This window comes from Mobula birostris, chromosome 4, assembly GCF_030028105.1.
Source record: "Mobula birostris isolate sMobBir1 chromosome 4, sMobBir1.hap1, whole genome shotgun sequence".
Taxonomy (NCBI): domain Eukaryota; kingdom Metazoa; phylum Chordata; class Chondrichthyes; order Myliobatiformes; family Myliobatidae; genus Mobula; species Mobula birostris.
In genome coordinates, this window is record NC_092373.1 from 157,962,221 (window position 1) to 157,976,420 (window position 14,200).

General features: G+C 40.0%; 1 protein-coding gene across 1 annotated transcript in view; it reads right to left on the reverse strand.

Annotated features, from left to right (window-relative positions):
* Nucleotides 1–14,200, reverse strand: part of adamtsl7 (ADAMTS-like 7) — a 553,762-nt gene that overhangs the window by 73,860 nt on the left and 465,702 nt on the right. Inside the window, exon 7 of the mRNA XM_072256321.1 lies at nt 8,036–8,240. Coding sequence (XP_072112422.1) covers nt 8,036–8,240 — 205 coding nt within the window. The remainder of the gene's footprint in view (nt 1–8,035; nt 8,241–14,200) is intronic.

Sequence of the window (14,200 nt, forward strand, 5' to 3'; positions counted from 1 at the left end):
AAAGAATGGGTAAATGCCAAATACGGGAGAGAGAAAAAAATAACTGAGTGACTTAAGTATGTATGTTATTTTGTTGTTATTCTGTGCAGTTGTATGTCAAATATTTTGTAAACCTACAAAAAGCTGTGCCATGTGTGCATTCAGTGCGCACACACTTTTGTCACAGGAAAAAAATTTGCACAACATAAGATTTTTGCGCACACTGACTACTAAAAATTAGAGGGAACATTGCCTACCGGCCTGCAAGATGTAGGAGGACACCAGCACATCCTGAGGAAATGAAGGCAGCCGGAGGGAGAACGTGCATACTCCATTCAGGCAGCACCAGAGGTCAAGAGTAAACTCGGGTCATTGGAGCTATGAGCCGGCAGCTCTATTAACTGGATGAACTTGCGCACCTATAGTTACTTTAACACTAGTAAAAATCAATATTTCATGTGCAGTGGAGGTCGTAGGTTAAAGACATTCTCATAACCACTAACTCCATCTTGAAGAACTGATTGTTATGAGAATGTATTTTCTATCAGAAGACTGAAGCCAGAGCCTGTTTGCAGATGCTGAAGTAAATTGGCGTTTATTAATTTTGCCTTAGTAGCGCCTGTCTAGCCACTGAGGCGGTTGATCATGGACCTCACGCTTCATACCTGAGCATGTAATCTTGGATGAAGTAAGAATACACCATCGTTGGGGGTGTCATCATTTGGATAAGATATCAAACTGAGGCTCAGTTTGCACACTCAAGTGTGTATAAAGGCACCAAACTGAAAATTGGTAATCAGAAACAGTTACCTTGAGCAACACACACAAAATGCTGGAGGAACTTAGAAGGTCAGGCAGCACTTAGAATGAGCAATTGATATTTTGGGCTGGAGCCCTTCATCTGGACTAGAAAGGAAGGGAGAAGAAGCCAGAATAAGCAGGTGGACTGGAAAGTGATTGGCGGTAGAAGCAAAGGACTGAAGAAGAAGGAACCTCTTTGGAGAGTGGAATGGATCATGGAAGAAAGGGAAGGAGGAGGGGTACTAAAGGGAGGTGATGGGCAAGTAAGAGAAGGGAAGGGGTAAGAGGGGAGCCAGAAAGGGTGAGAAAGGGCGTGGGGGAGCAGAAATTACCTGAAATTACAGAAATCAATGTTCATGTTCTCGGTTTGGAGGCTATGCAGACAGAATATGATATGTTTCTTCTCGTGGCAGTGAGAAGGCCATAGACTGACATGTTGGAATGGGAATTGGAATTAAGATGAGTGACCATCAGGAAAACCCTCCTTTTGTGGTGGACAGAGTGAAGGTACTCAATGAAGATTTCCAGCATTTGCAGAATCTCTTGTGTTTATAATGGAGTAGCCTTGATTTTACAGCTATATTTACCCATCAACTGATCTTATTAAATAAAGATTATTTGATCATTTATTTCCTTACATAGGAATATTGTTGTTGGGCTAAGTTGCTGCCGTATTTCTTATATTACAACAGAGATTGCATTTCATTGGCTCTGAAGCATTCTGTGTTGCTCAGTAGCTGTAAAAAATACTTTAATTGAAGAAATGTTTTACTTGTTTCTAATGTTACCTATGCATTCAGTCATGGATTTTAAAGTACTTAAAAGTTACCTAAATACAACTTTTTTAGTCAGAATAAATTAATGGGAAAAAGACAGTAAAAAAAACATTAAGTCAAAACAGAACTTTCAGCAGTTAAATAAAAAAGGCAAATGTAACTTTCACCTGGATTGAAAATCAGTGGGAACCCGGCCAAAATGGGAAAACTTTTAAGCAGCACTGTTTTGAATCATAGTAATATGTCCTGAAATGGGAGCTAGTGGGAAAGGGAAAGTGAAATACAAACATGAAACTCAAAATTCAAAAACAATGCATAGGAATCAAGATTAAATGATACAATATTCAAGTTACACAGATGAGTGTTAAATGGTTGACACAGACACCAGATGAAAGGCAGTTTTTAATGCTTCTGAAAGGGAGTTTTTAAGTTGTGAACACCACACATACTGCTGTTTCTCAACCAGGTAATATCATAAAGTAACAGAACCATAGAATGGTTACATTATGGAAGGAGGCCATTTGGCCTTCTGAATTCATTCAGACTTTATGGAAAAGCGATCCAGTCAGCTGCAAACTCTGGTGCTCTCCCCATGGCTCTAAAATTCTTTCCTTTCAGAGACTTAACCTGCTCAGTTTTCAATATTACAATTGAATTTTCTTCCACTTACTCCACAGACCATTCGAAACCTTAGTCTTTTCCTGTTTGAGAAACTCATTTATCTTTTGTGGGTTTTTTTTGCCAATCATCTTCATTCTATGTACTTTGACCCTTCTGCCAATGTGAACAAATCGTCTCTATCTGCTCTGTCTACACCTTGGTGTATTTCAGTACATCTATTATTTTGAAGACTCTGCTGTTCCAAGAACTCCACCGTCTCCAGCCTATACCTATAACTACTGTCTATCATTCTTGGAATCATTTTGGTAAATCTCTTCCATACCTTTTCCAAAGTTTTCACTACTTTCCTAAAGTGCGATGAGCAGAGCAGGGCACAATACTTCAGTTAAAGCCAATCCCGTGATTTCAGAATGCTTATTGTACTATCAACTACCATTTGAGCTTGCACTGTCAGTTTTGATACATTATGCTAATATACTCCTAGATCTCTCCTTTCTATTATCTATTTTAGAATTGTACCTTTTAGTTTATATTTCTTCTTTTCATTCGTCACAACAAAACGTAACGCTTCATGTTTCTCTGCTTTAAGTTTCACCTTCCACCTTTCCACAGATTCCACCAGCATCCTTTAAAGCCGTTAGCATTTCCTCCAAGTTAACCACATTTCCATGTTTTGCCCCATGTGTAAACTTCGAAATTATGCCACGTACATCCACGTGATCGAGTCATACAGTAATGCAGCACAAAAACAAACCCTTTTGTCCAACACACCCATGTCGATCCAGGTGCCCATCAAAGCTAGTCCCATCTGCCTACATTTTACCTGTATCCCTCTTCGATCTACATACTTATTCAAATGCCCAAATCATTTCTATATATATTGTGATCCTAGTACCAGCTCATTAGGGTATACCCTCCTCCTTTCTGGCGAAAAACTAAACACTGTCTCTGTTTCCTGCTACTCAACCAATTTTCTATCCTTAATGCTACAGCTTCTTTTATTCTATGGCCTTGAATATTGTTAACAAAGCTATTATACAGCATCATATCAAAATGCCTTCTGGAAAACCATATGTACCATATCAATTGCATTTCCCTTTTGGCACTCTTTGTACTTTGTAACAAAACTCATGTTAGCTGGAGACAATTTGCCTTTAATAAATCCATTATGTGATGCCAAGGATGCTGAAACACCTTCAATGCAGTGTCTCCAACTTCTAAAACATGATCTCACAGTAAAGGCTTGAACTGACTATTAAATCCAAAAATTCTGAAGTTGGTTAGCAATCTTGAAATTCGCTAGCTTTATATTTTACAGGAGGCGGCGATCTCTGTATCATGCCCATGGGATCTGTTACAAATGGTGTATCAGGTCTCCATACCACCAATGGGCTCAGAATATAATTTTTACTAGACAACTGAGAGGAAAAATGGTAACAAATTTCCCACCAGCCCATTCCAACATCCATCTTATGGGACCAGAATAGCCTCAGAACTATTAGTTCATTTTATTTCTTGTGAAACCAGGAAGAAGTTCTCAGCATTCTGTTTGAGTTTATCCTTGTCCTTACCCTAGGTTGATCAGTGAGTTCCTTGTGGACTGGCTTGCCATCTACCAGTGCATGTTCTTATTAGTCTCCAAACAAAGTGAGTTGATGTTAGTTTGCATTGACTTCTAAATCCAAATGCAACATAAATGGGGCACTGTACCAGAATCTCCCAGTTTTGCCATGGTGCTTAAATTTAAACTGACATGCAAATGCACCCACTTAAAAATAGGCCCCCAGTTGAATCAAGGACACTGTGGAGAAGATCTACACAATATAATGAAACATTTCAAGGAATGGATTTTTCCCAAGTCAACTCTGGATCCCAGCAGTCAATAGCATCCTCACGCCAGGGTGGAGTAGCTCTGTGGCCTGAAGTTAATGAATGACACAGTGCAAGATTGAACTGAATGTGCTTGGACTGTTTTGATGATTAGTTGTTTGATATCTTATATTCTGTGTTTTTCACTCTTTTTTTGCCATTTGCTCAATTTGTTCTTTTTTTCGTGCATTGGGGGTTTGATGTTTTCTTTGAATGGGTTCTGTGGTTTTCTTCCTTTGTTTCGTGGCTGTCTGTGGGAAGACAAATCTCAGGGTTGTATACTGCAAACATTCTATGATTATAAATGTAATTTGAACCTTGAATCCAATTAGGAAAACCGATTCTGAGAAAATGGGAGCTGGGCAGCATAAAAGAGTTAAGTGTTACAAAATGAAAATGAAAACCTGTTAACAAATGTGACAAAAAGCATGATAAATTGCAACTGAACTTGGATCCCAGAAATGTTATGAAGCTATTAAAATACTATTACAATTTTCCAACAGATTAGATATTTATGGCGGTTAAGTAAAATATTTTAGCAGTTTAGAAACCTCCTATGGTTTCTGGCAAAGAGAGTGGATGATATAAGATCCAAGCTATGCATATTCAATATTCCTTATGGGAGGTGCAGATTCCTACAGATTTTCCTCGTTTTTACTTCATACTGAAGGTGCTTACTCATCAGGAGATGATGTAACAGATAGGGCTCATCCAAGGAGAAACAAAATGATAGCCTAATGAAAATAATTGAAGTTATTAGATGAGATAATCTGGAAGTTAAAATGGAGAAATATGCAGCTTTGGTACAAATGAGGACTGTCATTTAATGAGATGTGATCATTAGTCAAGGTACTGGGCAGGTGTAGGATTAATGTCTCAGTTATTGACCTGAGTTTAAAAATCTTCTAGGTTTAATCAATAAACATAATCAGTTCTAACCCTTTGCAATTTCATCATGTTTTAGGAAAGGAAAATAAGTAAAGATGAAAAAACTCAAAAAATATTTCCACTTTCACAAGCAAATGCCATCATTTAGCACATGCATGTATTATAGACATTGAAAAAACACACTCACAGCTAATTGTTCTGCTGTATTATAAGAACTTTTGAAAGAATATTGTCCTTTGCAAATGCAAAGAATTGTGTACAGGATCCAGAAATATGATCAAGGGTGTCACATACACTAAGTGAATTTACTTACACTACTTAATATGGGAGTGCCAAGAATCTGACACCACAGACCTGTCAGCAATATAATATGAAATTAAATGACCTCACCACAGCTGCTTGGGTAAAGTGGCTCCTGTATGGCTTTCTTACAACTCTAACAACCCTAGACCACTTTATAGTGCAAGCCTTGTCACTCCAGGTCCCATTTCTTCCCTTCAGTAACAAAACCACAATTCTTCATCCACACTGCTTTCCCAGTTGGTATCCATTTTCCCCCAATACCTGCTGCAACTTTCCTACACAATGCACACCACAGGCATGATCACCATGCTTCAACAGATCACAGTGACATATTCTCACTCTTCTTCCAGAAGAAGGTGCCGCACAAAAGGAAGAAACCCTTTATGGATTTAGAAATGGTCATCATCATTCCAAGAGATTTCCTACTTACAGTAGGTGGAGATCAAGAGTAGTAACTGTAGCAGACAATAAAATGGGAGAAATCACATATTTGAATGGATGGTCTCAATTACAGTATAGTACAGTCACTTATAAGGATGTAGACAACCCCTGGGCTGTTGGTCTGGATGAAAGAGAGCAAAGGATGTAGCTATCAGAAAACCTGTATGAGATTTAAGCAACACACAGAAAGTGTTGAAGGAACTCATCAGGCCAGGCAGCTTCTATGGGAAAAAAGTAAACTATCGTTGTTTTGGACCGAGGCCCTTCATCAGGATTTTGCTTGGATTTCCAGGATCTGCAGATTTCTTGTCTCTGGCAGAGACGCATTTTGCTTATTTCATTCCTGCATAGTGCAGCATAAATCAGACATTTTGCTAAATGGTCATGATATAAACCGGAAGTTATTTATTTACAGAATTCCTCTTTTATGCTATACCTGAGTGAACCTAACAGATAAAAATAACAGGTATATTGCACATGGACTGCCACCTATTCAAAACTCATTCCCCTTTCCTGCTGTGGACCAAGTTCACATATTTATTGTGGATGTCTCCACTTCTTTTCTGGTTGGCAGACTTCCAATCATGTTTTATTTCTGCTCCATTCTGATTCAAATTAAATTTTCTTACTAAAATGATTTTTCTACCCCTTCTAATTTTGATTTTTATCCTTCAAACCTACTTACATCTGGGGGTAGTTACTGTATGAAAATTGAAAATAGTTAGCAACATATCTGCAACAGCCCAATATGCTCATTGAACTGACCAACCTTTTTGCCAGTGATAAGGTATCAGAAAATGGCCTCCCTGAATCAATGATGACTATGGGAGGAGCAAACAATTTGAAAATGACAACCTGATTAGCCAGAAGAAGAGCATATATATAACCATATAACTATATAACAATTACAGCACGGAAACAGGCCATCTTGGCCCTTCTAGTTCATGCCGAACTCTTACCCTATCCTATTCCCACCGACCTGCACTCAGCCCATAACCCTCCATTCCTTTCCTGTCCATATATCTATCCAATTTAACTTTAAACGACAACATAGAACCTGCCTCAACCACTTCTGCTGGAAGCTCATTCCACACAGCTACCACTCTCTGAGTAAAGAAGTTCCCCCTCATGTTACCCCTAAACTTTTGTCCTCTAATTCTGAACCCATGCCCTCTTGTTTGAACCTTCCCCACTCTCAACGGAAAAAGTCTAACCACGTCAACTCTATCAATCCCCCTCATAAGTTTAAACACCTCTATAAGTCTCCTCTCAACCTTCTACGCTCCAAAGAATAAAGACCTAACTTGTTCAACCTTTCTCTGTAACTTAGGAGATGAAACCCAGGCAACATTTTAGTAAACCTCTTCTGGCGTCTCCCATCTAGCCACTGCTGAATCCATTTTACTACTTCCATATTAATGCCTAACGATTGAACCTTCCTAACTAACCTTCCGTGTGGAACCTTGTCAAAGGCCTTACTGAAGTCCATATAGACAATATCCACCGTTTTACCCTCGTCAACTTTCTTATATTTCAATGACAATTATCTAAATGTTGACATTTGCCATAATATATAGATCACCCTCAGATATCACATAATGCTTTTAAGAGTTGTCTTGATAGGAAGCAATTTATAGCAGCCTTGACAATTACTCAATAATACTGAGTGGTGCAAAGGAATCCATAGCAATCAGTCAACTGAAGAACATGTATCCTTTAGTAAATGCAAAAAACACATGTCAATACTTATTTCAAAGACAATTACTATCTGAGACTCCGAAATATTCTCTGTCAAATTTACTACAAACTATGATATGAATCCGGAATAATATTAAAACAGAATGCGGGAACTGAGAATCCAATAACAATAGACTGTCACGAAAGCAGGATACTTTAATCATTAAAGGCCAACCCCAGATAACATCAGTTTTCCATTCCTGAACAGTTCACAAGTCAGAAATATGGCAGACAATGCCTGTAACCCCACAGCAGCTGGTTAACCCATATCATTGGTTTCCAAACCACTCACTCTTATATGTGGATGTATGTAAGTTGGGTGTTTGTTACATGTGGAGACCTGTATCTATTGTGAACTGTTTGATTAAAATGCAGGAATCATTAAAGATGGATTGACTGAATTTTAATAAGAAAATAGGTAACCTTGAAACAAAACTCTGGCCTCAAAATTCTGCAATATGTTCAAGGCCCTTCAGCAGGTTCTGATTATTCATCAGCATGGCAGGATGTAGAAGGGTAATTCCACTTGAGTGCAGGAGCAGGAAGCTAGGGGAAGCCTGGCACAAGACGCTGTGAATAAGTTAAGCTCAATGAATATGTGCAGAAGCCAGACAGCTTACCCAGATAGTTTCTGCTTTTGGTCATCTCAGTGACGTTAATTTGTGTTGCTCCTTCAGGAATTTCGAGAATCTTGTGGTATCCCACGGACATGATGGATTGCTTGAAGGTTCCAGATATCACCTTACATGTGGTATTGTCACCTCCACAAACACCACATCTGTCCATGACTTTGTTGGAGCCCAGTATCTCATCACAGCCAACGGTCTATAAAGATAGGAACGGAATGAGACATTAATATGTTTATAGTTTAATGTAACAACACTTTCTTTAATGTATTTATTCATGGGCAATTGCAAGACCGGAATTATTCTCCATGTTCTAGGATGTTTCTAGGGCAGTTAAGGGTCAACCACGTTGGTGGGTAAGGACCCCAGTAAACCAGGTGGGCTTTCACAGAAGTAGTGATTTCTTAATCTTTATTAATGATGCTAGCTTTTTAACTTTAGATAATTCATTAACTTGAACTTAATTTGCACAAAATTTAAATTGTTGTGAGACATAAATTCATGTATCTGAATTAGAAGTCTGGACTGCTGATTATTAGTCCAAGAAATGAACCACAATGCTATGTCCCATTTCACAGCCAATCTACTGCAGAGAGTCCTACAATTCTTCATCAAAGTTACAAATCAAGCTTTGTATAAAATACTTCCTTAACTTGAGTGTGTCTCCTACTAAATTTTATTATTATGATATGACAGAGGGTATCGCAAAAGAAGTCACACCACTGATTAGGGAGATAGTATCAGTAGTTACAGGGGATATCATGGATGGATCATTCAAAGAGACGATATGGGTAAAACTTAAGAATAAGACATGGGTTATCACTTTGCTGGAGTTGTACAACAGACATCCTACCAATCAGTGGGAACCAGAGAGACAGGTAAGTGAGCAAGTCACAGAAAATTATAATGCATCATTTGAAAAAAAAACTACAGAACCTATACTCTTGTTTCAGTGTAAAAGCTTAATGAAATTATTGAAATAACAAAGGTAATATGGGAGGGGGGTGGTGGGCTTAAACTTTGCCGAAACAAGTATGGCTTTGGTTATACTTAGACCACTGGGCAGAGTGATGCAGTGAGCATGGGCACTGAGTTATTCAATTTCCTTGCTGACTGCAGTCGATTATATGGAATTGGCCAGAGACAAGGTTCTGCCATCATAGCTGAGTACCTGGTTTGTTTGTGAGTGTGCTCCCATAGAGCTACTATGAATAAGACCAAAAACTACTGGCTGCTGTACCTTGGGACTATTTTGCATTTTAGGGAAAAACGACACCATTGTTAGAAAGAGGAATCATTATGGTGGAAAAAATGGGTTGAATATTGATGCAACGCTTTTGTCATCCATTAAATGGGATGGCAAATTGTGTATGTGAGAATATATTCAATTTTGCAACACAGCACTTAAATCTTTGGAGTTGCTACAATGATATTGGCAATTTTATTGCAATTCATCTTTTTTGTGATGGAATTTCAGATGGAGACATTTAATAATATGCTTACAGTACGACCAGACAGGCAGGGAGTAGCACAAACACTGGATATTTAACTGCCATCTGGGTTTTCTCCATTACCTTGTATTATTGCAGAGCACAGGTAGCAGCTTGCACATGACTAGTGTCCACTGCTGAAGGAGGAACAAAATGTGCTAAATTCTATAAGACTAGGTTCAGGGCAGGAGGATGTTTCACCCGGCTAGGGGAGTCTCGAACCAGGGTAATGAGGTCTCAGGATAATAATTAGAATAACAACTTAAGACTAAGATGATAGATTTCTTTGTTCAAAGGCTTGTGAGGCTTTGGAACTCTATACTGCCAAATATTATGGAGATCCTTGATTTACTCAAGGCAAAAATTAAAAGATGTAGTATGACACAGGCAAATCTGTGAGGAGCACTGGCCTTATTCCATTCTTGCTTTCAGTACCTATCAGGTTGCACCATTTAGTAATGCCTTGGTTCATCCTCCGTTTCAACCCTAAAAATCAGACCGACTGTACTGAACTGTATAACAAGCTTGCAGAATCAAAAGACCTAATGCTGTTCTCATTTCTTATGTTCTTATGCAATCAGGGTACAGGTCATGCTCACAGCTAAACAACTTGTGTAATTGTGTCCATTTCAGTCAATGACCTTGAACAAAAGGATAGCTTATCAATTTATCATGGAACCAACAAATGGAACCCCCAGAGAGGGCTCTGATCTTTCTGATGTATTAAATGGTATTTAGTCTCATTATTTCCTTCCCTACTTGCTTTTGAGAAGTGAATTAACTCTTTTGTTAGAGCAGAAAAGACAGAGCTTCTGAGGCTCTGGACTAACTAAGACCCAGAGTTCCACATTGCTAACCAAACTTGTGATATTAATGGGATCTTACTCTGTGCAGATTCAGCTATATGCTAATGTCAGAGAAATAAGTTTGGTAGGTGCCTCCAGCTTTACTAAATATTGTTATTCTTGAGCAGTTTCAATACAAAGTGAGCAATAGGAATAGAGTTAATTTCTCCAGCTTCTGGTGGTTGCCCCCCTTCATCATTCTCTATTCCTGTTTCCCTCTCTCTCCTATCTCTTTCTGGTGCTCTTCTTCCTTCCATTTCTTCCATGATCTTCTATCCTCTCCTATCAGATCCCAACTCCTCCAGCCCTTTAGCTCTTTCACCAATCAAGTTCTCAGCTCTTAACTTCACACTCTCATTTCTCCCAATTTCACTGATCACCTGCCATCTTGTGTTTCATCCTCCCCTCCCCCCACCTTCTTGCTCTGACTCCTGATTTTTTTTGCCCTGGTCCTGACGAATGGTCTCGACCTGAAACGTCAACTGTTCATTCATTTCCATAGATGCTGCCTGCCCTGCTGAGTTCCTTCAGCATTTTGTGTTTTGCCTTGGATTTCCAGCATCTGCAGATTTTCCTGTTTTTAAAATAGGAATAGAGCCCTAAAGACAATTAAAGCCTTGTAATTCTTTGCTAAATAAAATCCTTGTTCCAGCTTGTGCATAACATTTAAATATGCATTCTTTAAATGATAATCAAGATAATTTTTCACCACAGCTGCAACTTCATATACTCAGGAGAGGTGTACAAGCTGGGAGTGTTTGTCATTAGCAGTAAAAGAAACATTTGAAATAATTTACGATATAAATTCTCTGTACAACATACCAAGACAAACATTTTACTTCCCATTTCCACTGTTGCCTCATAGCACTGTGACCACCAAGGTCATTTTATTAGCTTTAAAGATTACCTTACGCCAACTTGCAACTATTAAGGTAAACCACACTAGCCTTTTTATTCACTACAAAACATCATGCAGTCTGTTTATTCAGCAAATGCCAGCACTACAGCTACAGCATTGTTTAATATTTGGACTGTTTTTGTAGTAGAGTACCATGGAGAATTTTCAATTAAACATGTCACAGCCTTTTCCTCCTCTCAGATGAACTGTTTGACTTGCATCCCATAGATTATGTAACTCCCAAGGTCGGGCAATCTGTCCCGGAAATCCCTGACACCTCAGATTTGGTGGCTTGCTGCCTTGCTCTGCTTTCACAGTTTGATGCAGGATGTTTGAAAAGGGCTGCTGGTGCTTCTGTCTCACAGAGTGACCAGTTTGAAGTTCACCCTCATTTATGTCACAGTCACGCCTTACTCAACAGGCGAGCACATAGACACTTGGATGCCACGCTGAAAGATGGTGGGATTGCCAGTTTTCCATTGTCAGTATACATACTTTGCTTAGATGTTGTACATGGAATTTTTGAGGTACATAAATTTAAAGGCACTGGTGTTACTGACTGGTGTTACTGGCGGGGTGGTGGGGAGAGGCTCTTCAGTCTTTGTGGTTTATACTCTTATTTTTAGTTTGACTGATCATCAGTTTAAAAGACTAGCCAAGAAACAGACATGACAAAATTGGAAAAGGCACTGAATATTGATACCACTCTCATTGCTGACCCCCTGTACAGATGGAACCAGTAGATGAGTATCAATACATCATTATCATAACTATTCCATCTGCCAATCATCATTCCAAGAGGACACTGGATGTCTGAGCAGCACACTCTTTGCCGTGACCTCTCCTCCTCGCTCAGTGAAGTATCATGGTAAATCATTTCCTCAACTATAAACATCAAGGTCAAAATTACAGTGGTAAAGACTTTGCACAGGTAGATAGTATAACGCATCGAGCCATGTGACACAGGATTAAAAGTGCTTAAAATGATGACAGAAAAGAATGCAGATACTGGAATCTGGAGTAACAAGCAACCTGCAGGATGAACTTAGCTGGTCAAGCAACATCATGGGTAAGGGAATTGTTGATGTTTTGGGTCAGGACTAAGAACGGAGAGAGGATACAGCCTGTATAAAGAGGAGAGGGGGAGACGTAAGACTGGTGGATAGAGAAGAGGTGAAGTATGATGGGCAGATAGAACCAGGTGGGGGAGAAGGAGAGGTGGGGTTGGGCGTCAAAGGCGTTTGATAGGTGGAAGCAGATAGACAACGAAAAGTAAAAAGCAATTGGAGCCATGTGGATCTTTTATCCTCCCCTCCCCATCTGTCTTGTTCCTTTCTTTGTCTGCTTCTACCTATCACCTACCTGCATCTGTGTCCCATCCCTACCCTTCCTATCTCACTCTCCCACCTTGCTGCATCTGCCCATCATCCTTCATCCCTCCTTGATCCACCCATCAGCTAATGGCCCCTTTATTACACTTCCTCTCCTCTTTATTCTGGCCACGTTCCCTCTCCACTCCCAGTCCTGATGCACGGTCACAACCTGAACCATCAGTGATTCCTTCCTCCACAGCCACACCCCCCCCCCACCCCACCCACAGATGATGTATGACCCACTGAGTTCCTTCAGAATGGTCACATTGGTGTGGTACATGGTCCAGCAGAATATTGAGTTCTTGTCTGACCAAACATTGTTTCACTATTTATAGGCACTCATTTGCAACTCATATAACGTGTGGAAAAATGTCCTTTAATCCACCTGAATGAATGCACTGAATTTCAAAGGGCACAATATTTTGCAGAAAGCTGCAGTAGTCACAGATTGAGATAAGGCAGAAAGGATCCACACTCTGAATAAACACTTCAATGGCTGAAGAAACTGGAAGTTGAAGTCTGATTCAACACAGAAGTGGTCAGTATTTCAGTGACCAAATGTAGACTCATTTATCCCTTGTGTGGACATATAAGATGCTATGACATTATTGAACAAGGAGTATAGGGGTACATTTATTGGTAATTAGTTTATTATATTCCACGTACTGAGATACAGTGAAAAGCTTTGTTTTGCATTCCCTTGAGACAGGTAGTTCCAAGCATAACTACCTGAGGTAATACAAAAGGAGAAACAACACCAGAACAACAGGAATTCTGCAGATGCTGGAAATTCAAGCAACACACATAAAAGTTGCTGGTGAACGCAGCAGGCCAGGCAGCATCTCTAGGAAGAGGTACAGTCGACGTTTCAGACCGAGACCCTTCGTCAGGACCAACTGAAGGAAGAGTGAGTAAGGGATTTGAAAGTTGGAGGGGGAGGGGGAGATCCAAAATGATAGGAGAAGACAGGAGGGGGAGGGGGAGATCCAAAATGATAGGAGAAGACAGGAGGGGGAGGGATGGAGCCAAGAGCTGGACAGGTGATAGGCAAAAGGGGATACGAGAGGATCATGGGACAGGAGGTCCGGGAAGAAAGACAAGGGGGGGGAACCCAGAGGATGGGCAAGGGGTATATTCAGAGGGACAGAGGGAGAAAAAGGAGAGTGAGAGAAAGAATGTGTGTATAAAAATAAGTAACAGATGGGGTACGAGGGGGGAGATGGGGCATCAGCGGAAGTTAGAGAAGTCGATGTTCATGCCATCAGGTTGGAGGCTACCCAGACGGAATATAAGGTGTTGTTCCTCCAACCTGAGTGTGGCTTCATCTTTACAGTATAGGAGGCCATGGATAGACATGTCAGAATGGGAATGGGATGTGGAATTAAAATGTGTGGCCACTGGGAGATCCTGCTTTCTCTGGCGGACAGAGCGTAGATGTTCAGCAAAGCGGTCTCCCAGTCTGCGTCGGGTCTCGCCAATATATAAAAGGCCACATTGGGAGCACCGGACGCAGTATATCACCCCAGTCGACTCACAGGTGAAGTGTTGCCTCA